Source organism: Pseudophryne corroboree, chromosome 5, assembly GCF_028390025.1.
Source record: "Pseudophryne corroboree isolate aPseCor3 chromosome 5, aPseCor3.hap2, whole genome shotgun sequence".
NCBI classification, from domain to species: Eukaryota; Metazoa; Chordata; class Amphibia; order Anura; family Myobatrachidae; genus Pseudophryne; species Pseudophryne corroboree.
This window is the reverse complement of record NC_086448.1, coordinates 375,522,127-375,549,358: the sequence shown is the minus strand read 5'-3', so window position 1 is coordinate 375,549,358 and position 27,232 is coordinate 375,522,127. Positions and strand designations below refer to the sequence as shown.

General features: G+C 47.6%; 1 protein-coding gene across 9 annotated transcripts in view; it reads right to left on the bottom strand.

The window, feature by feature from the left end:
• Positions 1–27,232, bottom strand: part of BRD9 (bromodomain containing 9) — a 351,813-nt gene that overhangs the window by 201,486 nt on the left and 123,095 nt on the right. For 3 of the 9 annotated variants that reach the window (XM_063922671.1, XM_063922669.1, XM_063922670.1), the window contains exon 7: positions 24,356–24,531. In XM_063922671.1, the coding sequence (XP_063778741.1) occupies positions 24,356–24,531 (176 nt within the window). The remainder of the gene's footprint in view (positions 1–24,355; positions 24,532–27,232) is intronic. The other 6 variants (XM_063922675.1, XM_063922676.1, XM_063922678.1 and 3 more) reach the window with 2 other exon arrangements.

Below are 27,232 nucleotides of genomic sequence, written 5' to 3'. Positions count from 1 at the left end.
GAGAGAAACCGCGTCTAAGCATGAAGCTTCCAGGATAACCCAAGGTTTCAGACTCGAGGTGTCGAACCAGTCTCCAGACTGACTCATCAGACATGCAGCATGGTATTTTTCTATATCTGGGAAAGCTACCCCACCAGACAGTTTGGGCAGAATAAGAGGGTTTTTTTGCAATTTTCGGTCTAGAGCCTCCCCACACATATCTGATCAGAACCTGATTAAATTTTTATAGAAGAGTTTGGGAAGGGGCCTTGGTATGGCGCGAAACAGGTACATTAATTTCGGCAACAGGACCATCTTGGCAGCAGCAATCCTACCCAACCAAGACACTTCCTGTAGCATCCACTCCCCAGTCAGCTCCGTAAATGCTCATAATTACACTCAATCAAATTTTCTTCTCTGGTTAAATTAATCCCTAGATATCTCAAAGAGTAGGACTTCCGGGCATATTTGTACGAATTCTTCAATCCAGAGACCACAGTCGGAGATATATTGAGCGGGAGGGCTTCAGTTTTATTTGTATTTAATTTATAAAAGGAAACATCCGAATAGCTTTGAAGGACGTCATGAAGAACTGGCAAGGAAGCCTCAGGGTCAGAAAGACATAGCAGAATATCGTCCGCAAATAAGCTAATTTTATGGGAAATGCCCCCTATAACCGGGCCTCTAATCGAGTCCCGGGATCTAATGCAAGCAGCCAAGGGTTCTATCGCCAATGCAAAAATAAGAGGAGATAGCGGACAGCCCTGTCGCGTGCCATTAGAAATATTGAAGGGTGAAGAAAGGCATCCGTTAACAAAGACCCGCGCACTGGGTGTGGAATATAGAGCCAGGATAGAGTCTAAGATCCTTCCAGAGAAGCCAAATTTGTCCAGAGTTAATCTCATAAATTCCCAGTTCAATCTATCGAACGCCTTTTCGGCGTCTAGAGACAAAACTAGGAGGGGTTCTCTTCTACTGGCAGAGTGTTCAATAACATTAATCACCCTACGCGTATTATCCGGGCCCTGTCGGTTTAAGATGAAGCCCACTTGATCAGGGTTGATAAGGGAAGGGAGAAGGGGACTGATACGCTTAGCAATTAATTTGGCATACATTTTTAGATCCGTATTTAATAAAGCAATTGGTCTAAAATTTTGGACTGAGGTAGGGCTTTTTCCCGGTTTGGGAATGGTGATGATTTGAGCTTCCAGCATCTCTTTGGGGAAGTGGCCAGCTTCTGAGGCTTCATTAAACACTGACAAGAGCACCGGGGCCAAGTTCTCCTTAAAGGATTTATAGAAACCAGAAGGGTAACCATCGGGTCCCGGGGCCCTATCTGCTGGAAGGGAGTCAATAGCCTTTTCGACTTCGGTTAAAGTCCAAGGCGCACTGAGTGAGCTACAAGACTCCGACGACAGCGAGGGGAGAGGAAAGTTACTCAGAAAATTTTGAATATCTATGCCTGTAGGTTGAAAAGTAGCAGAATCCCCCTTCAAGTTGTATAGTTTAGAGTAATAGGATGCAAAGACATTTGCAATTTCGTCAGGATCGTAGACTCTCTTGCCCCTATCTGAGTGGACAATATGGATTTTTTTCTTTCGCCTTCTTACCCCTCAGCTTCCTCGCCAGTAGTCTACCAGCCCTGTTGCCATAAACATAAAATTTTTGGTTCAGTCTATGTAGGTTGCGTTGGACCTCCGCTAGATAGAAAACATTTACCGCTTCCCTTGCTTCTTTCAATGACTTAAGGAGGGCTTTATCGTGTGGATGTGCCTTGTGAGAACTCTCCAGGGAAGCGACTGTGAGCTCAGCTTGTTCAAATTTCTTACGATATGCCCTTTTGAGCTTAGCAGCAGTTTGAATCGCCGCACCTCGTGTTACAGCTTTGAGGGCGCACCAGAATGTGAAGATAGATGTCTCCTGAGGAGAGTTCTCAGAAAGATAATAATCCAAGGTTGTTTGGATCGCCTGCGTGGTCTCTGGCTGAAGGAGACTGAGTTTACCTAAGCGCCAGGGGGCCAGGGTAACCTTTCTACTATTTATGTCCCATTCGATGTATAGTGGGGAGTGATCCGACCAGGACATGGGGAGAATGGAGATTTTACGGATGGACTGAAGACTCCACTTGTCTGCTAATGCTAGATCTATTCTAGAAGAGGATTTATGCACCGGGGAGAAAAACGTGTAATCTCTGTCCATTGGATGTTTAATGCGCCAGAGGTCTAAAAGATCATATTCCGCCAGTAGCTGGCTAAAGCCCTTTGCATTCCTATGGAGCTGACTGGAGAGCGAGGGCCGCTTGCTAGAGTTATCAAATAAAGGGTCCAGGGTCAAGTTAAAGTCCCCCATTAGGACTAAAGCGCCCTTAGCGCAAAGTTTCCTGCAAAATGCTAGTTGCTTGGTGTTAGGAGCGTAGCAAGAAACTAATGTCACCTCTTTATTTTCAAGAGTGCCAACCAGAATTAGAATTCTCCCCTCAGGGTCGCAGTATTGCGAAGTGAGGGAAAACTCGCAGTGTTGAGATATCAAGATTGCCACCCCCGCCTTCTTTGCTGGCCCGTTGGCCAGATAGCAGTGGGGGAATCTCCCATTAGTAAACCTTGGAGGGGCTGATTTAATAAAGTGAGTCTCTTGGACGGCTATGATTTGAGCTTTAAGTTTATGGAAATAATTAAGTGCTAATCTCCTCTTGTGTGGGGAATTAAGACCCTTTGCATTTATAGAAACAATGTTAACCATATTGTAAAACTGTCGGGGATTGCATAACTATCGATAACCAACTGGCAAGTAGAAAGTGTGTGTAACGTTTCCGGACAAAAAGAGAGGAAAAGGGAAAGAAAGGACAAAAAAGATGAAGGATAACAGAAAAAAGAAACAGAACAATAACCCCTCGCGGGGGCACATTTGGACGCCTAACCATGGCGACTCAGAGTTAAACTGTGGGGGGTAATGGTCAATCTGCCCGCACCCGAACCAAAATTAAACAAAATGTAGTTCCTTAGCCCTCCATCTCTGGTCCCCCGACAGCCACCGGGATTAAAGGAAACACGTGTAGAGTTCCCAGCCGACAAAGAAATGTGGGTGGCAGTCGGGACAGCAGAGACAGGCAGCAAACAGTAAATCGGCAGAGAGAAGGCATCACTGAAGAACATTCTAATAACACGCAGATATCACATAGACACCCTCATCGAACAGTTGCTAAGGAACTGGTGCAACGTAAGAAGTATGACACTACAAACCGATCAGAAGACATGAAATCAATGCAACTGTAGTAAATCAAACAATACTCAAAGTTCTGCAGCCGAAGAGGCCCAGTCCCGCTGAAGGCCCCGCTCGGGAGAGGTGTGTGTAGAAGAGCTTGCAGAGTTCCATGATGCTAGGATCTTTTTACCCTCCTCGACATTCGTTATGACAACAGTAGAACCCTCTCGAGAAATAAGCAACTTAGTGGGATATCCCCATCTGTATAGAATGTTCTCTTTACGTAGCACTGATGTGATGGGGTAAAGAGAGCGCCGTTTCACCAAAGTAGCAGGGGACAGGTCTCCGAAGATCTGAAGTGAGCCCAAAGCCTCCGATGCAGTATCCGAGGGTCTAGCAGCTTTCAAGATCGCCTCCTTCACGTGGAAATAGTGTAACCTCATCAGGACATCCCGGGGGACACCATCAGGAGCGTTCCTGGCTTTAGGGAGCCTATGGATACGGTCAAGTAGAAAGTCAACTGAGCGGACCGAAGGAAGGAGTTTGCTGAAAGGGTCAACTGCAAAATCTTTTAAAGCGCCATTAGCGACAGCTTCCGGGACACCACGTAGCTTTATATTGTTACGTCTCGATCTGTCCTCAATATCCGAGAGTTTGTCCCTGAGCGCCGTGACCTCATTTTGGAGCAGATCATGAGAAGAGATCAGGTCGTTGTGCAACGACACCACTTCACCCATTTTCGTTTCTAGGTGATCGGTGCGGCCACCTATCTCGTCAATAGATCTCTGACATTCCTTCATAGTCGCTCTGAATTCTGCCGCGACTTCATCCTTAAATTGTGTTAAGAGATATTTCATAGCACCCACCGTAAGCGAGTCACCGTCATCGATGGAGCTGGGGTGTGCAGTGGCAGGGGCGGACATGACTCTAGATGGCGAGGGCACCGTGGAGCTCAAGACGCGGGCGCCGGGAGTACGCGAGTCCCCGGCTTCGGCCTGTGTGGAGGCTGCAACCTGCAAGAGCGGTGAAAACCGCTCCCGGCTCCGCAGCACACACCACAGGGGACACACAGGAAGGGACAGGGAGCCCCCAGAAAGAAAATCCAGGGGGTGAGTACCCTGATTTATTGAAGTTTATAGCACTGGAGAGAGGAGAGCAGCAGAGACACGTCTGCTCTCTTCTCCAGCCAAGCCACGCCCCTGAACTTCTATTTTTACTCTTCAATTACTTACATAAAGATTTGAATGTTAAAATTATTGAAATATATTTTAGAGATAGACGTTGTGTATCCTATAAGTATATGATTAGGTTTGTGCTATATAAAACTTTTACTACAGCATTTGCTGTAACATAATGTCTAATAGTATAGGTACGAGTCAAATCTTAGCTTATACAAAAAAGAAACAAATAGACCTGGTAGCGCAAATGGTTAATAGAAGCAAATATATAGATCTTTCATATAAGAGCACAAAAAAAATGGTTTAATTGCGACAAACACTGAAAACCTCTCTGCAAAGGCTTCAATTAGACAAGCAATATTTTATATATAAAGGGTCGCTCTAGAAAACCATTTTGAAAATACTCATTGCCAGTTGTCTTTTATAAAACAAATACTAGTTTATTATACGTATTAAATTCATACAAACACACACATTATATATATATATTAAAAAAATCACATATAAAAAAAAAATTAAAAAAAATTGTTATATAAAATAAGCAGCACCGTAAAGACACATATGCATGTGGCAAAAACGTAGCAAGTTAGTGTTAACTAATGCCAGTATATTGCAGTTTGTTTTATGCATGTATCTTATTGCTGGGTAAAAGATACTGGGGGTAATTCTGAGTTGATCGCAGCAGGACATTTTTTAGCAGTTGGGCAAAACCATGTGCACTGCAGGAGAGGCAGATAATAAGATTTTAAACCTACCGGTAAATCTATTTCTCCTAGTCCGTAGAGGATGCTGGGGACTCCGTAAGGACCATGGGGTATAGACGGGCTCCGCAGGAGATAGGGCATCTAAAAAGAACTCTGACTATGGGTGTGCACTGGCCCCTCCCTCTATGCCCCTCCTCCAGACCTCAGTTAGAGAACTGTGCCCAGAGGAGATGGACAATACAAGGCAGGATTTAGCAATCCAAGGGCAAGATTCATACCAGCCCACACCAATCATACCATGTAACCTGGAACATACATAACCAGTTAACAGTATGAACAAAAAACAACAGTAACGGTCCAAGACCGATGTCAACTGTAACATAACCCTTATGTAAGCAACAACTATATACAAGTCTTGCAGAGTTTCCGCACTGGGACGGGCGCCCAGCATCCTCTACGGACTAGGAGAAATAGATTTACCGGTAGGTTTAAAATCTTATTTTCTCTTACGTCCTAGAGGATGCTGGGGACTCCGTAAGGACCATGGGGTTTATACCAAAGCATCCAATCGGGCGGGAGAGTGCGGACGACTCTGCAGCACCGACTGAGTAAACGCTAGGTCCTCATCAGCCACGGTATCAAACTTGTAGAATTTAGCAAAAGTGTTTGACCCCGACCACGTCGCCGCTCGGCAAAGTTGTAAAGCCGAGACGCCTCGGGCAGCCGCCCAAGAAGAGCCCACCTTCCTAGTGGAATGGGCCTTAACCGAATTTGGTACCGGCAATCCAGCCGTAGAGTGAGCCTGCTGAATCGTATTACAGATCCAGCGAGCAATAGTCTGCTTTGAAGCAGGAGCGCCAATCTTATTGGCCGCATACAGGACAAACAGAGCCTCTGTTTTCCTAATTCTAGCCGTCCTGGCTACATAAATTTTTAAGGCCCTGACTACGTCCAGGGATCTGGAATCCTCCAGGTCACCGGTAGCCACAGGGCTATAGGTTGATTCATATGGAACGACTAAACCACTTTAGGCAAAAATTGAGGACTTGTCCTCAATTCAGCTCGATCCACATGAAAAATCAAGTAGGGGCTCTTGTGTGATAAGAGCCGCCAATTCGGACACTCGCCTTGCTGATGCTAAGGCCACCAACATTACCACCTTCCAGGTAAGAAATTTCAACTCAACCTTGTTAAGCGGTTCAAACCAGAGTGATTTTAGGAACTGCAACACCACGTTCAGGTCCCATGGTGCCACTGGAGGCACAAAAGGGGGCTGGATGTGCAGCACTCCCTTTACAAACGTCTGGACTTCTGGAAGAGAAGCCAATTCCTTCTGAAAGAAAATCGAGAGGGCCAAAATCTGTACCTTAACCGAGCCTAATTTCAGGCCCATATCCACTCCTGTCTGTAGGAAGTGGAGAAGACGACCCAAATGAAAATCTTCCGTAGGTGCATTCTTGGTCTCACACCAAGACACATACTTTCGCCAGATACAGTGATAATGTTTTATCGTCACCTCCTTCCTAGCCTTTATTAAAGTAGGGATGACCTCTCCGGAATCCCCTTTTCTGCTAGGATTCGGCGTTCAACCGCCATGCCGTCAAACGTAACCGCGGTAAGTCTTGAAATACACAGGGCCCCTGCTGCAACAGGTCTTCCCTCAGAGGAAGAGGCCAGGGGTCTCCTGTGAGCATCGCTTGTAGTTCCGAGTACCAAGCCCTTCGAGGCCAGTCTGGGATAACGAGTATCGTCTGTACTCTTCTTCGTCTCATGATCCTCAACACTTTCGTGATGTGAGGAAGAGGAGGGAACACGTAGACCGATTCGAACACCCACGGTGTTACCAGTGCGTCTACTGCTACTGCCTGAGGGTCCCAAGACCTGGCGCAATACCTCCGAAGTTTTTTGTTGAGGCGCGACGCCATCATGTCTATTTGAGGAGTTCCCCAAAAACGTGTTACGTCTGCAAAAACTTCTTGATGAAGTACCCACTCTCCTGGATGGAGATCGTGTCTGCTGAGGAAGTCTGCTTCCCAGTTGTCCACTCCCGGAATGAAGACAGCCGACAGAGCGCTTACATGATTTTCCGCCCAGCGAAGGATCCTTGTGGCTTCCGCCATCGCGACTCTGCTTCTTGTCCCGCCTTGGCGGTTCACATGAGCCACTGCTGTGACATTGTCTGATTGAATCAGAACCGGAAGGTTTCGAAGAAAACTCTCCGCTTGTCGAAGGCCGTTGTAAATGGCCCTGAGTTCCAACACACTGATGTGTAGACAGGACTCCTGGTCTGACCAAAGACCCTGAAAAGTCTTTCCCTGTGTGACCGCTCCCCATCCTCGGAGGCTCGCGTCCGTGGCAACCAGGATCCAGTCCTGAATCCCGAACCGGCGACCCTCCAGCAGGTGAGCACTTTGCAACCACCACAGGAGGGACACTCTGGTTCCTGGGGACAGAGTTATTTTCCTATGTAAATGCAGATGGGACCCGGACCACTTGTCCAGAAGGTCCCATTGAAAAGTCCTTGCATGGAACCTTCCAAAGGGAATGGCCTCGTAGGCCGCCACCATTTTCCCCAGAACTCGCATTGGTGAACTGACACCCTTTTCGGTTTTAGCAGGTCTCTGACCATGTTCTGGATGTCTTGGGCTTTCTCTATTGGAAGGAAGACCTTCATTTGTTCCGTATCCAGTATCATACCTAGGAACGGTAGTCGAGTTGTCGGAATCAACTGTGACTTCGGTAGATTTAGAATCCAACCGTGTTGCTGGAGCACTCTCAGAGAGAGCGCCACACTGCTCAGCAATTTCTCTCTTGATCTCGCTTTTATCAGGAGATCGTCCAAGTATGGGATAATTGTGACTCCATGCTTGCGCAGGACCACCATAATTTCCGCCATTATCTTGGTGAAAATCCTCGGGGCCGTGGAGAGTCCAAACGGCAACGTCTGAAATTGGTAACGACAATCCTGTACAGCGAATCTCAGGTATTCCTGATGGGGGGCATATATGGGGACATGAAGGTACGCATCCTTTATGTCCAGAGACACCATAAACTGCCCCTCCCCCATGTTGGCTATTATTGCTCTGAGAGATTCCATTTTGAATTTGAATCTTTTTATGTACAGGTTTAGGGATTTTAGATTCAAAATCGGTCTGACCGTACCGTCCGGTTTCGGGACCACAAATAGGGCTGAATAGTAACCTCTTCCCTGCTGGTGCAGGGGAACCTTGATTATCACTTGCTGTATACACAGCGTTTGAATTGCAGCTAACACTACATCCCTTTCCGATGTGGAAGCTGGTAGGGCCGATTTGAAAAATCGGCGCGGGGGCACCTCCTCGAATTCCAATTTGTAACCCTGGGAAACTATTTCCAACACCCAGGGATTCAGGTCCGAACTGACCCAGACCTGACTGAAAAGTCGAAGACGTGCCCCCACCGGTGCGGACTCCCTCAGGGGAGTCCCAGCGTCATGCTGTGGGTTTTGGAGCAGCCGGGGAGGACTTTTGTTCCTGGGCACCTGCCGAAGCAGGTGCTCTCTTGCCTCTGCCCTTACCTCTGGCGAGGAAAGAGGATCCCCGACCTCTTTTGGACTTGTGCGACCGAAAGGATTGCATCTGATAGGGTGTTACTTTCTTTTGCTGTTGGGGAATATATGGTAAAAAATTTGATTTACCTGCTGTAGCTGTGGAAACCAGGTCCGTCAGCCCATCCCCAAACAATACATCACCCTTATAGGGTAGTACTTCCATATGTTTTTTGGAATCCGCATCACCCGTCCATTGGCGAGTCCATAAGGATCTTCTCGCTGAGATAGACATGGCATTGGCCCTAGAAGCTAGCAATCCAATGTCCCTTTGAGCATCCCTCATAAATAAGACTGCGTCTTTTATATGGGCTAGAGTTAGGAATATAGTATCCTTATCCATAGTATCAAATTGATCTGTCAGCTCATCTGTCCAAGCTGCAATTGCGCTACACACCCATGCCGACGCAATCGTCGGTCTTAACACAGCACCCGTATGAGAATAAATACCCTTTAAGGTAGTTTCTTGTCTGCGATCTGCAGGGTCCTTAAGGGCCGCTGTGTCAGGAGACGGTAGCGCCACTTTCTTGGACAAGCGCGTCAGGGCCTTGGCCACAGTGGGAGGTGATTCCCAAATCTCCCTGTCCTGCTTAGGGAAAGGGTATGCCATAAAAATTATTTTGGGGATCTGCGGTCTCTTATCCGGAGTCTCCCAAGCTTTTCTCATTTAATTCATGCGATGTGGGAAAATTAATAATCTGTTTCTTTTCCTTAAACATGTGTACCCTTGTGTCGGGGACCGAGGGTTCATCCACAATATGCAACACATCCCTTATTGCCACAATCATACACTGAATGGTTTTAGTCAGCCAAGGGTGCAATTTTACTTCGTCATAGTCGACACTGGAATCAGAATCCGTGTCGGTAGTAGTGTCTTGTGTTAAGGGACGCTTCTGAGACCCCGACGGGCCCTGTGAGTCGGTCCAATCTGAGGATTGACCGCCTGATGTCCCCCCTAAACCAGCCTTATCAAGCCTTTTATGTAAAGATGCCACACTTGCATGCAACGTATGCCACATGTCCATCCAATCTGGAGTCGGCACAACCGACAGGGACACACCACTCATTTGCTCCACCTCCTCCTTGGAGAAGCCTTCCGCCTCAGACATGTCGACACACACACGTACCGACACCGCACACACACAGGGAGTTACCTATAAGGGGACAAAACCCCAACCAGGCCCTTAGGAGAGACAGAGAGATAGAGTATGCCAGCATACACCCAGCGCTTAAAAACACTGGAATATATGACCAGATAGCGCTGTTATATGTATATAATTGTAATCTCCACTCACTGCATCGTCAAAGTGCCCCCCTCCTCTTTTTTCCAGCCTGTGAAGCTCAGCAGGGGAGAGAACAGGGAGCCAGCGTTTCCTCATGCAGTCTCTGTGGAGAAAATGGCGCTGGTTAGTGCTGAGGATCAAGCCCCGCCCACCCGGCGTCGGGCTTCGGTCCCATCAACTTTCTATAGAAAAATGGCGGGGGTTACCGGATTTACTGGGCCACAGCCTAATCCATGCTTATCAATGCCAAATATGAGGAATATTGCTGCCCAGGGCGCCCCACCCTGTGCCCTGCACCCTTCAGTGCCTGCTTGTGTGTGTGTGACTGGGAGCAATGGCGCGCAGCTTACCGCTGCGCGCTTACCTCATGAAGATCTGATGTCTTCTGCCGCCTGATGTCTTCTTTGCCTTCTCATACTCACCCGGCTTCTATCTTCGGCATCTGTGAGGAGGACGGCGGCGCGGCTCCGGGACGAACCCCAGGTGAGACCTGTGTTCCGACTCCCTCTGGAGCTAATGGTGTCCAGTAGCCTTAGAAGCAGTGCCCAACTTAACAAGCCAGCTCTGCTTCTCTCTCCTCGGTCCCACGATGCAGGGAGCCTGTTGCCAACAGGACTCCCTGAAAATAAAAAAACTAACAAAATTATTTTTCCACAGAAAACTCTGGAGAGCTCTCTGCAGTGCACCCATTCTCCTCTGGGCACAAGATCTAACTGAGGTCTGGAGGAGGGGCATAGAGGGAGGGGCCAGTGCACACCCATAGTCAAAGTTCTTTTTAGGTGCTTTATCTCCTGCGGAGCCCGTCTATACCCCATGGTCCTTACGGAGTCCCCAGCATCCTCTAGGACGTAAGAGAAATAACATTTGCAGAGAGATTTAGATTTGGGTGGGGTGAGTTCAATCTGCAATCTAAATTGCAGTGTAAAAATAAAGCAGCCAGTATTTACCCTGCACAGAAACAAAATAACCCACTCAAATCTAACTCTCTCTGCACATGTTATATTTGCCTCCCCTGTAGTGCACATGGTTTTGCCCAACTGCTAAAAAATTTCCTGCTGCGATCAACTTGGAATTACCCCCATTGCTGTCCCAGAATGAGCAAATTTGATTGAGTTGACACCAGGTGTTAAATGACCGTTTTGAGACTGAGGTCCAGTATGGATCATAAGGTCTGAATGTCAATAGAAGGAGATTTATAGTAAACTTACCATAGTTAAATCTCTTTCTGCGAGGTACACTGGATTCCACAGGGAATAACATCGGGGTGCAAAGTTGGATCTTGATCCGAGGCACCAACAGGCTAAAGATTTGACTGTTACCAGGATGCATTGCACCGCCTCCTCTATAACCCCGCCTCCAGGTACTGGAGCTCAGTTTTGTTAACCAGTACAATGCAGTAGCAGGTAAGAGAGATGGTAGAGGTTAGTCACATAGAACCACATTCTCACGACAGGAGAAGGGACCAGCGGCTAATGCCATATAAACCCAAATAAGCTTAGTGCGTTAGGGTGGACACCCTGTGGAATCCAGTGTACCTCGCAGAAAGAGATTTAATTATGGTAAGTCTACCATAAATGTCCTTTTCTGCAGTGGGGTACACTGGTATTCCACAGGGAATAACATTAGGGATGTCCTAAAGCAGTTCCTCATGGGAGGGGACGCACTGTAGTGGGCACAAGAACCCGGCGTCCAAAGGAAGCATCCTGGGAGGCGGAAGTATCAAAGGCAGAGAACTTGATGAACGTGTTCACAGGGGACCATGTAGCCGCCTTGCACAACTGTTCAGCGGACGCGCCATGGCGGCTGCCCAAGAAGGTCCAACAGACCGAGTAGAATACTCGCAGCAGGAGTAGAGTAGAATACTCGCATACTTTGATAGCAGCAGGAGCTGGGAGACCAGCCTGCGCATAGACTTGTGCAATCACCATTCTAATCCATCTGGCCAAGGTCTGGTTATTTGCAGGCCAGCCACGTTTGTGAAAACCAAAAAGTACAAAAAGGGTATCTGACCTCCTGAGGGAGGCAGTCTTCTCTACGTATGAGCCCGTACCACATCCAAAGTCCGCTCTTTGGAGGACAAACCAGAAGAGCTAAAGGTCGGAACCACAATCTCTTGCTTAAGATGAAAAGATGATACCACCTTAGGCAGATAACCAGGGTGAGTTCTAAGAACTGCCCGGTCACAGTGAAAAATTAGAAAGGGTGGACGACAGGACAAAGCGCCTAAGTCCGACACCCTCCTAACAGAGGCAATAGCCAATAAAAATACGACCTTAAGTGTAAGACATTTAAGATCCACAGACTCAAGAGGTTCGAATGGAGACTCTTGCAGGGCATTTAAGACAACAGATCCCATGGAGCCACAGGAGGGACATAGGGAGGCTGAATCCTTAAAATGCCCTGAGTGAAAGTATGACTGTCAGGAATAGACGTAATCATCCTCTGAAACCATACTGAATAGGCAGATATATGAACCGTGAGGGAGGCCAGATGAAGGCCTAAGTCCAGGACCTGTTGCAGAAAAGACAAAAGTCTGGAAATTTTGAAAGTATATGCATCATAATTCTTACCAGCACACCAGGTGAAGGAAAAATTCCAGACCCTATGATAAATCCATGCAGAAGCCGGTTTACAGGCTTTCAACATAGTTTTAATAATCGCCTCAGAGAATCCCTTGGCCCTCAGGAGTGAATCTTCAAGAGCCACGCAGTCAAAGCCAGTCTGGCCAGGTCCGGGTAGACACAAGGGCCCTGAACGAGGAGGTCTGGGCGTTGAGGAAGTAGGAGAGGGTGCTCTATCGAGAGACCCTGCAGGTCTGAGAACCAATGCCATCTGGGCCATGCTGGAGCGACTAGAAGTAGTATCCCTCTTTTTTGCTTGAACTTCCGCAGTACCCTGGGCAGGAGTGACACTGTATGGCAGGCGAAAGTTCCATGGAATTGCCAGTGCATCCACGAACGCTGCTTGAGGATCCCTTGTCCTTGCTCCGAAGACCGGAACCTTGTGATTGTGTCGAGACGCCATCAGGTCTACATCTGGTAGGCCCCACTTGTCCAATAGGAGTTGAAAGACTTCCGGATGAAGACTCCACTCTCCGGCGTGAACGTCCTGACGACTGAGGAAATCCGCTTCCCAGTTGAGGACTCCGGGAATGGACACTGCTGATATTGCTGGCAGATGGCGTTCCGCCCAACGGAGGATCTTTGATACTTCAATCATTGCCATGCGGCTTCAAGTGCCGCCTTGATGGTTTATGTACGCCACCATTGTGGCGTTGTCTGATTGTACTTGAACAGGCCTGTTCTGTACTAGAGGCAGGGCCAGTGTCAACACATTGAACACTGCTCGCAATTCTAGAATGTTTATCGGGAGGAGAGGTTCCTCCCTGGTCCACCGACCATGGAGAAAGTGTTGCTCCAACACCACGCGCCAACCCCACAGACTGGCATCCGTTGTCAGGAGGACCCAGTTGGAGATCGAGAAAGGACAGCCCCTGCTCAACTGTTGATCCTGTAGCCACCAGCTCAGTGACAGATGAACCTCTGGAGTCAAGGAGATCATTTGAGACCTGATCCAATGAGGCAGGCCGTCCCACTTGGAAAGGATTAACCTCTGCAGAGGGCGGGAATGAAACTGAGCGTACTCTACCATGTCGAAAGCAAACAACATGAGGCCTAGTACTTGCATCGCTGAGTGCATCGACACCCTTGGGTGAGAGAGGAAATATCTGATCCTGTCCTGAAGTTTCAGGATTTTCTCTAGAGACAAAAACAATCATTGAGTGTGTGTGTCCAGTAGTGCCCCCAGGTGCACCATGCTCCGAGACGGGACCAGCGAGGACTTTTTCCAGTTGATGAGCCAACCGTGGGCTTGTTGGAATTGGACCATCCATTCCAGATGACGGGGAGAACCTCTTGGGAGTTTGCCAGGATCAGCAAGTCGTCCAGATATGTCAGGATCCTGATTCCCCGACGGCGGAGAAGAGCCGTCATCACGGCCATGACCTTGGTGAAGATACGAGGGGCCCTAGCCAATTCAAAAGGCAGTGCCTGGAATTGATAATGTAGGTTGCCAATAGTAAACCACAGATGTTGCTGATGCGACATGGCAATAGGTATGTGCAGGTAAGCATCCTGTTTGTCCAGGGATACCATATAGTCTTTGGATTCCATGGCCAGCACTATAGAGCGCAGAGTTTCCATATGGAATTTGGATACTCTCACAAACTTGTTGCCTGTATGAGACAGAGGTACCGGCACTAGCACTACTGAGGGATTGTACAACCAAGTGTAGAGCTTGCGCTTTTAACGGATCCGCAGGGATAACCGTTGTACAAAACTGGCAAGGGGGACGTCTCTTGAAAGATCGCGTACCCGTGAGAGACAACTTCTCGCAACCAGGCATCCGTAAGTGGTCATTAACCGGCAGGCTTGTCTTGTTTGGAAGCAGGTTGACGGGCGGCCCAGGATTTTTTAGGTTTGGACTTAGTGGATTTGGAAGTACGAGCCTGTCGCGGATACGCCTGACCCTTCGCTATTACTGGAGGTCGAAAGGAACAAAAGGTGGTACTCTTAGCCTTCGGAGCACAAGGATTAGTATTTGGGAAACACGCAGTCTTGGCCGTAGCCAAGTCAGTTACAATCTTGTTCAGATCTTCCCCAAATAGAATGTCTCCCTTAAAAATTAGCACCTCCAAGGTCTTTTTGGAGTCCAGGTCCACTTTCAAGGAGCTCAATGACATAATTCGACGAGCCAGGAAGGACGTAGTAGATGCCTTGGCCGCCATTACACCTGCATCAGAGGCCGCCTCCTGAATATAGTGGGAGGCTGTGGTAATATAAGACAGATATTGTCTGGCAGTGTCAGAAAAATCCTGATGCAGCTCATTCTCAATTGCCTGAACCCATGCTTCGATACCTTTCGCAGCCCAGGAGGCTGCCATAGTGGGTCTATGTACAGCACCAGTGAGGGAGTAAACAGACTTCAAGCATCCCTCCACACGCTTATCTGTCGGTGCCTTCAGTGAGGTGACAGGCAGAGTAGATGACACCACAAGATGGGCGACGCGAGAGTACACCGGCGGTGGAGTTTCCCACTTGTTACTCAACTCCACAGGGATAAGATAACAAGCTAGCATCTTTTAGACAGGGAAAACTTCTTTCCTGGCGACGACCAGGATTCCTGACGTATGTCAATTAGGTGATCAGAATATGGTAAGACTTCCATAGCAACCTTCTGATGTTTGAACTTATCTGGTTTCTTAGACGCAGTAGCAGGCTCAATGTCATCATCTATTTGAAGAATTAATATAATAGCCTCCATCAGGTCAGGATCAACAACCTGGGTTGTAAATTCCTCATCAGAAGCAACTTTATCAGTGTCTAACGGATCAGTATATTCCCCATCATCATCAGAAGAATTATCCGAAATATTAGTGGATTGTGAGGAAGAAATGGCCCGTTTAGATGACCTCTTGGCCCCAGACGGGCATGGGGTAGACCTTTTGTCTAACCATGGACGGATTTAATTGTTGTAACTGGGTAGACAGGGTATCCGCCCACGGCGGATTAACTACAGGGACAATATGTGGCTGCAATGGCACAGGAGGTCCCAGAGGGGGTGCAAGACGTGTTACAAGTGTACTCGGCATACTTGAGAACGCTGCCCAAGGTGGGTCTTGATTGGCCATGGGTACTGCAGGTAGACTGGGTGTACGGCACTCAGCACCTGAACCAGCAGCAAAAACTTCCCCTCAGGTAAAATTTGTGGCGCAAATACTGCAGGATGCAGAAGCGTCTGCGGATGTCCCGCCCTGTGTAGCAGACATTATAGGGAATGTAGCCGTAGGGCGTAATGGTACAATATAGCTACACAAACATAGGGGTAAATTTACTAAGATGAGAGTTCTATTTAAGATGGGATGTTGCCCATAGCAACCAGATTCTACTTCTCACTTATCTAGCACCTTCTAGAAGATAATACCTGGAATCTGATTGGTTGCTATGGGCAAAATCCAATCTTAAATAGAACTCCCATCTTAGTAAATTTACCCCATAGTATATACACACACATGTACAATGCAGAAGTTATTACATATAAACAATAAAACTGCACTGGACTACTAATTTACATATAACTATGTATGAGTATAGATATAACAATGCACAGTAAATACTGGATGTATATCACAGAATAGTTGTACCAAATATTCAGCTACCAGTACACTTGTTCTTAACGAACACTGTCTAAAATGACATGTAGAATACTTAAGTGTCTGTAAATACACAACGCTGATGAGAAAGGCGGCTTTACAGAAGAGACAGAGAGCTCTGTAGTCCCGGAGATCAGCCCAGCTAGTAGTGAAGATGGCGCCAAAAAACTCTGTCAGGGAGTGAAGGAGAGAGAGAGATGCAGCTCCAGGGCGGGAACACCAGCAGTAGATGGCACCCGGAGCTGGGGGAGGGGCTACAGGTCAGCGCCTTATCCCCTCTGCTGGACTTCACCACCGAGTACTATGGAGCCTATATTAAATGGATTATAGTAAACCCATCCTGCGCTCCCTGCCCTGGTGGATATAGTGGGGTCCCTGTGCAGTGTCCACAATTTACCGGCAGGTCCCACCTGGGGGACCCTCTTACCTCCTCCCTGATGTGCAGCCACGCGATCCAGGAGAGCGTCAGCAGTGTGTGTCTGAAGTCCGGTGCACCTCCGCTGCAAGTACCCGGGAACCAGGCCACGAGAGTATGCAGCGCTGCTGGGGGAGGTGATGGAGCCGCAGCACATTATGACAGACTGACATAAATAGTGCTGCGGCCCTTGAAGTCTTTTAAAAAGGCTCTTTTCAGGGCTGCCTAGTGCAGCCCCACCTGTTAGTGACCTGCACTGCAGGCTCCAACTTACAAACTGAGCTCCAGTGCCTGGAGGCAGGGTTATAGAGGAGGCAGTGCAATGCATCCTGTGAACAGTCAAAGCTTTAGCCTGTTGGTGCCTCGAATCAAGATCTAACTCTACACCCCGATGTTATTCCCTGTGGAATACCAGTGTACCCCGCTGCAGAAATAATGATCCCGGCCTAGAACTTATATAGTTATACTCGCAGGTGATCCCTTGTATAATGCAAATATGCTCAGTGATGACGGGCCGTACAAGTAACCCTTACTCACTCTATCCCGGTGGTGTGGGACCTATTCCAAGGTTAGAGGAGATGATCGCTCCCGAGCGTCCTCTGGTAAAGCGGCTAAATGTTAGTGGTGGCTCGCGAGGCTGACAGCGGGATCAGCGGCTGCGTCCAGGCTTTTTGACTGTGACTTTTGTAGTCAGATTGCAGCGGGATCCCCAGTACTGTCCGGTTCAGACAAGGAGTCGTAGACGCGTTTCGTCACTAACTGACTTTCTCGACAGGTGAGTAGAAAGTCACAGTAAGTGCTGCTTATTTTATATAACAATTTTTTTTAAAGTGTGATATATATATATATATATATATATATATGTGTATGAATTTAATATAATAAACTAGTATTTATTTTATAAAAAAAACAAAACACTGGCAATGAGTATGTTCAAAATGGTTTTCTAGCGCAACCCTTTATATATAATAGGATTTTAAATTACCTACCGGTAAATCCTTTTCTCGTAGTCCGTAGAGGATTCTGGGGTCCACATTAGTACCATGGGGTCCACTAGGAGCCACTGGCACTTTAAGAGTTTAATAGTGTGGGCTGGCTCCTTCCTCTATGCCCCTCCTACCAGACTCAGTCTAGAAACTGTGTCTGAGGAGACGGATAACTTTGGGGGTAATTCCAAGTTGATCGCAGCAGGAAATTTTTTAGCAGTTGGGCAAAACTATGTGCACTGCAGGGGAGGCAGATTTAACATGTGCAGAGAGGGATAGATTTGGGTGTGGTGAGTTCAATCTGCAATCTAAATTGCAGTGTAAAAATAAAGCAGCCAGTATTTACCCTGCACAGAAACAAAATAACCCACCCAAATCTAACTCTCTCTGCAAATGTTATATCTGCCTCCCCTGCAGTGCACATGGTTTTGCCCAACTGCTAAAAAATGTCCTGCTGCGATCAACTTGGAATTACCCCCTTTGAGAGAAGGATTTTACACAGATAGTGGCGAGAGTCACACCAGCTCACACAAACAAGGCAAACCAACCTAACTAGCTTGAAAACTCAGCAAAAGCTGAATAACATTACTGAACTAAGTAACAACGCAGTACGTAACTAAGAACAAAGCAGTACTGAACCAAGTAACCACTGCAGGATAACGAAGCGCTGGGAGGGCGCCCAGCATCCTCTACGGACTACGAGAAAAGGATTTACCGGTAGGTAATTAAAATCCTATTTTCTCTTACGCCCTAGAGGATGCTGGGGTCCACATTAGTACCACGGGGATGTACCAAAGCTCCCAGTACGGGAGGGAGAGAGCACGGAGGCTCCTGTAGAACTGATTGACCAAACTATAGGTCTTCAGAGGCCAAAGTATCGAACTTGTAGAACTTAGCAAACGTGTTCGACCCTGACCAAGTAGCCGCTCAGCAAAGTTGTAAAGCAGAGGCACCCCCGGGCAGCCGCCCAGGAAGAACCCGCCTTACGAGCAGAGTGGGCCTTAACAGATTTTGGACACGGCAATCCTGCCGTAGAATATGCATGCTTAATAGTGAACCTGATCCAGCGAGAAATCGTTTACTTAGAAGCAGGACACCCAATTTTCTTGGGATCATAAAGGATAAACAGAGTCCGATTTCCTGTGACGAGCAGTCCTCTTCACATAGATCTTCAAAGCCCTCACAACATCCAAGGACTCTGATGTAAATCGAAGAGTCTGTAGCTACTGGCACCACAATAGGTTGGTTGATATGAAAAGCCGACACAACCTTTGCCGAGCTCAGCTATAGCTTCATGGAAGATTAAGTAGGGGCTTTTACAGGACAAAGCCCCCAATTTCGACATACTTTGAGCAGAATCTAAGGCCAACAATGTGACAGCCTTCCACGTGAGAAACATGACCTCAGCCTCCTATAAAGGCTCAAACCAATCTGATTGCAGGAAATGCAACAACACGTTAAGATCCCAGGGTGCCATCGGCACCACAAAGGGAGACTTGATGTGCAGAACCTCTTTCAAAAAAGTCTGAACCTCAGGGAGGGCAGCCAATTGTTTCTGGAAGAAAATGGATAAAGCCGAAATCTGGACCTTTATGGATCCCAAACGCAGGCCCATAGCCACACCTGCTTGTAGGAAGAGGAGAAACCGGCCAAGATGAAACGCCACCGAAAGAAACTTCTTGGACTCACACCAAGACCCATATTTTTTTCCCAAACGCAATGATAATGTTTAGATGTTACTCCTTTCCTTGCCTGTATTAGGGTAGGAATAACCTTGCTCGGAATACCATTTCGGGTTAAGATCTAGCGTTCAACCTCCATGCCGTCAAATGTAGCCGCGGTAAGTCTTGATAAGCGAACAGCCCCTGTTGCAGAAGATCCTGGCGAGGAAGAGGCCTCAGATCTTCCAGCAGTAAGTCCAGAAGATCCGCGTACCAAATTCTCCTTGGCCAGTCCGGAGCAATGAGAATTGCCTGAACCCTTGTTCTCTTTATGAGTTTTAGAATTCTTGGAATGAGAGGAAGTGGAGGGAACACATACACTGACTTGAACACCCAAGGAGTTACCAGGGCATCCACCGCCACTGCTTGTGGGTCTCTCGACCTGGAACAGTACCTCCGAAGTTTCTTGTTAAGACGTGAGGCCATCATGTCTATTTGAGGAACGCCCCAAAGACTGGTCACCTCTGTGAACACCTCCTGATGGAGGCCCCATTCTTCTGGATGGAGATCGTGTATGCTGAGGAAGTCTGTTTCCCAGTTGTCCAGGCCTGGAAGGAAGATTGCTGACAGCGCCACTGCGTGCTTTTCTGCCAAGAGGAGGATTCTTGTTACCTCTGACATAGCAGCTCTGCTCTTTGTGCCTCCCTGTCGGTTTATGTAGGCCACCGGCGTCACATTGTCCAACTGTACTTGAATGGCCTGATTTTGTAGAAGATGTGCCGCTTGGAGAAGACCGTTGTATACGGCTCTCAGTTCCAGAATGTTTATTGGAAGAATGGATTCCAGACTTGACCACCTTCCTTGGAAGGTTTCCCCTTGAGTGACTTTGCCCCAATCCCTGCGACTTGCATCCGTGGATAGAAGGATCCAGTTCTGTACCCCGGACGTGCGGCCTTACAGAAGGTGAGGCATTTGCAGCCACCAGAGGAGTGAAATCTTTGCTTTCAGCGACAGATGTATCCTCTGGTGCATGTGTAGGTGAGATCCCGACCACTTGTCTAGGAGATCTAGTAGAAAGGACCGAGCATGAAATCTTCCGTACTGTAGAGCCTCCTAGGAGGCAACCATCCTTCCCCAGAAGGCGAATGCACTGATGAACCGATACCCGGGTAGGCTTCAAGACATCCCGGACCATTGATTGTATCACCAACGCTTTCTCTACCGGTAGAAACACCCTCTGCACTTCCGTGTCGAGGTTCATCCCCCAGGAAATACAATCTTCTCAAATGTGACTTTGGAAGGTTCAGGAGCCAACCATGTTCCCTGAGCAGATGAGTCGTTAGAGCAATAGATTGCAACAACTTCCCCCTAAACGATACCTTTATCAGCAGATCGTCCATATATGGAATTATATTCACTCCCTGTCTGCAGAGGAGAACCATCATCTCTGCCATAATCTTGGTGAACACCCTCTGTGCCGTGGAGAGACCAAATGGCAGTGCCTGGAACTGATAGTGACTGTCTAACAGTGCAAATCTGCTGTCAGGAAACCAGAACATTTATCCCAGACTGCTTACCCGGGTGGCTCGTTTTGATGATTTACATGCTTTTCTGAGAACTACTAATACTGGTTCTCAGAGATTCTGGTAATTGCACAGCTTTTTAACCGTTTCATCCAATGATAAAAAAGGGGGATTTGCTTTTACATTTCTATGTCATATATGTGTGTGGAATTAAATTTTTGACTTTACTACACATGGTGCATCTCTGTTCTCTCCACATGTGCTGACGGCATGAGAGTAGAGGGCAAGAGGAATATGAGGACATTCTACACATAAAGGAACGTACCATTTACCATTTGATTCTTGTACGGGTGTGGCGCCGTTTACAGCAAGCACTGCCTCTTTGTTTGTCAAATCTGAGATAAGCCTGATGCGGTGGCCAAATTGGATTGTGGCGGCACGCATCCTTGATATCTAGGGATACCAGAAACTCTCCCTCCTCCAGACCTGAGATCACCGCTCTTAGAGACTCCATTTTGAATTCCCTCAGGAAAGGGTTCAACGATTTCAAGTTCAAAATCGGTCTGACCAAACCATCCGGTTTCAGTACCATGAAAAGGTTTGAATAGTAACCCATGTGTTGCATATGAGGTGGAACTGGAACAATGACCTCTGACCTTTTCAATTTTTGGATGGCTTACTGCAGGATAGCTCTTTCTGTCAGTAAAGCTGGCAAACCTGATTTGAAGAATTGGTGAGACGGGAGTTCGTGAAACTCCAGTCTGTACCCCTGGGACACAAGATCCTGTATCCAGGGATCCAGGCCGGACGACACCCAGACGTGGCTGAAACATCTGCGTCTCGCACCCACCAGCCCGTTCTCCTGGCTGTGCGGTCCACTGTCATGCTGAGGATTTTGAGGAACCAAAAGCAGGTTTCTGGTCCTGGGAACCTGCAGGTGCAGGCTTCTTGGATTTTGCCCGACCCCTCTAAAGAAGGTGGTAGGAGGCTTGGACTTTGTCTTTGCGATCCAAAAGGACTGCGATGTTGATGGAGAAAAGGGTTTTTTTGTAGAAGGAGCAGCTGAGGGAAGAAAGGTCGACTTACCCGCGATTACCGTGGAAATACACGCATCCAACGCTTCCCCAAATAGAGCCTGACCTGTGAAGGGTAGGTTCTCCACACTTCTCCTGGATTCCGCGTCTGCCGACCATTGGCGTAGCCAGAGTCCCCTGCGTGCTGAGACAACCATGGAAGATATCCTTGCATTCAGAGTACCCAGGGTCCTTCATGGACTCCACCATGAAACCCGCAGAATCCTGTATGTTACGTAAAAACAGTTCAATGTCCCTTCTATCCATCGTATCGAAGTCCTCTAGTAATGTGCCTGAGCATTTTACTATGGCTTTAGAAATCCATGCACAGGCAATAGTGGGCCTTAACGCCACTCCTGAAGCAGTGTATATGGATTTGAGCGTAGTGTCAATATTACGATCATCCAGTTCTTTTAACGTGGTAGAGCCAGGGACAGATGCATGGGTGGGTTTTCCCATTTTTTCCTATCCTCCTCAGGGAAGCGAGAAGCAACCAGAACCCTTTTTGGGATCTGGAATTTTTTTCTCTGGGGTTTTCTTTAGACGCAGGGAAGGTTAGCGAGGCTTTCTTATTGTCTGTGAAGTAAGCCTCCTCAACCTGCTCAGGTGGTGTGTCAGTAATGTGTAACACATCCCTAATGGCCTCAATCATGAGCTGCACCCCCTCGGTAACGGCTTGCATAATCCGGGCAAGTGCACGTTTCTTTGGGTATATGCTAGGGGATTTTGAATAAAGAGAATAGAACCCGACCAAACTTCCATAGACTTCCTTAAAACCTGAGTTTCAGTCTCAGTACGGGCTACCCTAGTAGAAATCTGAGATATAATTCCCTTAATGGAAGCCAGCCATTGTGGCTAAGGTTCAGAAGTCTGAGACATGATATTACATTCCTGGGTACATGGAATGGATTCCTCTGGAGAAGATACCTCCTCTGCAGCATAAGACACAGAGTCCCTGGACATGGTTATGTGAGAATTTACACACACACACACACACACACACACACACACACGAAAATGTCAGACACAGTTTATTCCAAGTACCTTCAGAAAGAGACACAGTTTGGAGCCAGCACACACAGCGTCCCAGAGACAGTTATATAAGAAACTGCCTGGCGCTGACTGTGTACGCTTAATAGACTACACTACGAATTTACAGAATCCCCCCCCCCTTTTACAACCCCCTGGTACCACACAGGATAGCTGGAGTCGTGTGGAGGGACAGTGCTCAGTCAGCGTCGCTGGAAGTGGATCTGCAGGGAGAAAATGGAGCTGGTGAGCGGTTGGGTCCGCTCTGAGGTGAAGCTCCGCCCCCAAACATGGCGCGTCTTCCCGCACTATTTGAAATTTTATACTGGCCTGAGGTATTATGCTAGCAGCGTTTACCGGAGTCCCCGATAACCTGAGTGACCAATGTAAGGGTATTTGTGCTGGCCCAGGGCGCCCTCATAGCGCCGCACCGCTGAGCCTTCCGGAGCGCAGTATCAGTACTGCGATCCCACCCTGTTGCCGCCATTCACTCACCACCGGAATCTTCTGGCTCTGTTAGGGGGTGGCGGCATGCTGCGGGAGTGAGCGGTCGTATCGGGCGGCTAACGGTCATCACCCTCAGGAGCTCAGTGTCCTGTCAGCGGAGATAGTGGCCATTAACCTCTCAGGGTTGGACACTACTCCCCCCCCCCTCCCTAAGTCCCACGCAGCCAGTTGCCTCCCGATGCCTAAATTACTCTTAGAAAAAAATAAAACTAAAGAAGCTCTAGGAGCTCCCTTAGCTGTGACCGGCTCCTCCGGGCACATTTTCTAAACTGGGTCTGGTAGGAGGGGCATAGAGGAAGGAGCCAGTCCACACTATGAAATAGTGGCTCCCAGTGGACCAGTCTATACCCCATGGTACTAATGTGGCCCCCAGCATCCTCTAGGACGTAAGAGAAAAAATATTAAATCGAAGCTTATAGCTTGTCATGTTTATCTACCACTATATTCAGCCTGATGCCTGGAAATTGGAAAGGCCAGTATAAACATGACAAGCTGGTAAAATAAGATGTAGCAGTGATGGGCAGTATTTTTCTCCTGTGTATACACATCTGAAGTAACCTTACACTGTTTGTACCTGTTATCGGAAAAATAAGGCAAAGGTGTTGCAGGGTTCCCATAGAACAAGGCTGGCCAACCTGTGTCTCTCCAGTTGTGGTAAACTACAAGTCCCAGCATGCCCTGCAACACATTTACTATTAGGAAATGCTAGAACTGTGGCAGGACATGCTGGGATGCATAGTTTCACAACAGCTGGAAATCCACAGATTGACCAGAGTCCTGTCTTAGAAGAACTGCTAAACAGGTTAAAGAGAATTACATAAACATGTTTTGGATAGAGCAAAAATTGCTGCTTCCATGCACACTCTAATAAGCCAGTGCTGTTCCATATACCTCAAAGAAACATGTCCTGATTTATATGCATACCTATAAGCAGGAACAAACGTTTAGTATATCATCATAACACAACTATTACATTTTCTGCACCCTGCCACCAACAAAGCCTCATAGGGATATTTTACCTAATAATTTCCTTGCTTGGCTTTTTTTTCTTAGTAATCTCTACTGGAACTGGGATAGTGACCTCTGGAATAGGTTCTTCAACTGTGGTATCCTCATCCCCCAACATAGCAGCCTGCTGAGAAAAATCCATGTCCTGCATAAACGACATACTGCGCTTCAAAGCTAAAAGCCGTTCCTAGAATTAAAAAGGACAGAGCGGCAGGAACTTTATATTTCCCTTCATAGCAAAAGGTGCTATGATGAATGAATGGGTGGAATGGGAATGATGTTACCTCGATCCTATAATGCTACTTTTGAATGTTCATGCAGCATGATTTGGTCATGATTATGGACACCAAAATGTCTGTCAGGCCCATTTACAGCTCCCAAACCAAAAAAAAAAATAATGAAAGATAATCAAAAGCACTAGTAAATAATACAGCACATACAAAACATAGATGTTCTGTAGGAAAGAAAAAAACATTACCTACACTTCTGATACATCCGGGAAACCCCAAATGTGGGGGGGTCCACACGGACCTAGAAGAGCTGGTCACATTCTTACAACCCATCACTTCCTAGTGAAATGGACGGGACAAATAGGGGGCATAAGCATGTTGACACCCTCACTAGCCAACTGCATCTATACAGTCCCAGAGGGAAGCTAAAGAAAGTCACCAAGCATGAGCATTGGTTTCCAGTAACTTAGGAGGCAATTCATTAAAAACCGATGGCCGTGATGTGCTGTAGGAAAATCATGGAAGCCCTGTTGACACATCGCCCATTTTACCTCCCCCCACCCCCCAGGGGAGCACAGAAAATGGAGTAATGGTGATCTGCCACAATTATCTGTGTTAAACACAGCTCCAGCTCACCGAGAATAAAGGAGTTACTCCATTGAAAGGAACACACTTTTTTTTTTTTTTTTTTTAACACTTGAAAATAAAGATTCTCACTGTCCAACATCCCTCATTGTTCGGAAAGCAGGAATGTTAGCATATATTTTTTCTATAAATGCAACTAGAAAAGGAGATTTATGGTAGACTTACCATTGTTAAATCTCTTTCTGCGAGGTACACTGGAATCCACAGGAAATAACATCGGTGTGTAGAGTTTGATCTTGATCCGAGGCACCAACAGGCTAAAGCTTTGGACTGTTCTCAGGGTGCCCCGCTTACTCTATATAACCCCTCATTCGTGCACAGGAGCTCAGTTTTGTTAACCAGTCCAATGCAGTAGCAGGTAATAGATACGGTAGATGTTAGTCACATAGAACCACGTTCTCACGACAAGAGAAGGAACCAGTGGCTAATGCCATACAAACACAAAGAAGTTAAGTGCGTCAGGGTGGGCGCCCTGTGGAATCCAGTGTACCTCGCAGTAAGAGACTTAACAATGGTAAGTCTACCATAAATCTCCTTTTCTGCAGCGGGGTACACTGGTATTCCACAGAGAATAACATCGGGGATGTCCTAAAGCAGTTCCTCATGGGAGGGGATGCACTGTAGCGGGCACAAGAACCCGGCGTTTAAAGGAGGCATCCTGAGGAGGCGGAAGTACCAAAGGCATAGAACCTGACGAACGTGTTCACAGGACCACATAGCCGCCTTGCACAATTGTTCTGCGGATGCGCCACGGCGAGCCGCCCAAGAAGGTCCAACAGACCGAGCAGAATGGGCCTGGATAGCAGCAGGAACTTGGAGACCAGCCTGCGCAATCAACATTCTAATCCATCTGGCCAAAGATTACTTGTTTGCAGGCCAGTCATGTCTGTGAAAACTAAAGAGGGAGTCAGACCTCCGAATGGAGGCAGTCCTCTCCACATATATACGGAGAGCCCTTACCACATCCAAAAACCTTTCTTTGGAAGACAAACCAGGGGAGATAAAGGCCGGAACCACAATCTCTTGGTTAAGGTGGAAAGATGAAGCCACCTTAGGCAGATAACCAGGGCGAGTACAGAGAACAAACTGGTCACGATGAAATACCTGGAAGGGCGGACGACAGGACAAAGCGTCCAAGTCCGACACTCTTCTAGCAGAGGCAATAGCCAACAGGAACAGGACCTTAATAGAAAGCCATTTCAGGTCCACAGAATCAAGAGGTTCAAAGGGAGACCCTTGCAGGCCATTAAGAACAGACAGATCCCATGGAGCCACAGGAGGGACATAGGGAGGTTGTATCTGCAAAACACCCAGAGTGAAAGTATGAACGTCAGGAATAGACGCAATTTTAATCTGAAACAACACCGACAAGGCAGAAATATGAACCTTGAGGGAGGCCAGACGAAGGCCTAAGTCCAGGCCATGTTGCAGAAAGGCCAGAAGCCACAAGGTTCTGAACTTCTATACATCGTAGTTCTTACACCATGTGAAGTAAGAGTTCCAGACCCAGTAGTAAATCCGAGCCGAAGCCGGTATGCAGGCCTACAGCATAGTTTGGATGGCCGCCTCAGAAAATCCTTTGGAGTGACGCTTCAAGAGCCACGCCGTCAAAGCCAGCCTGGCCAGGTCTGGGTAGACACAACGGCCCTGAACGAGGATGTCTTTGCGTTGAGGAAGTAGTAGAGGACGTTCCACCGATAGACCCTGCAGGTTTGAGAACCAACGACGTCTAAGCCAAGCTGGAGCGACTGGAAGTAGCATTCCTCCTTCTTGTTTGAACTTCCGCAGAACCGTAGGCAGGAGCTACACCGGAGGGAACTTGTATGGTAGTCGAAATTTCCATGAGATTGCCAGTGCGTCCAAGAACGCTGCTTGAGGATCCCTTGTCCGTGATCCAAAGACCGGAACTTTGTGATTGTGTTGAGACGCCATCATGTCTATGTCTGGTAGGTCCGACTTGTCCTATAGGAGTTGAAAAAACACCTCCGGATGAAGACTCCACTCTCCGGCGTC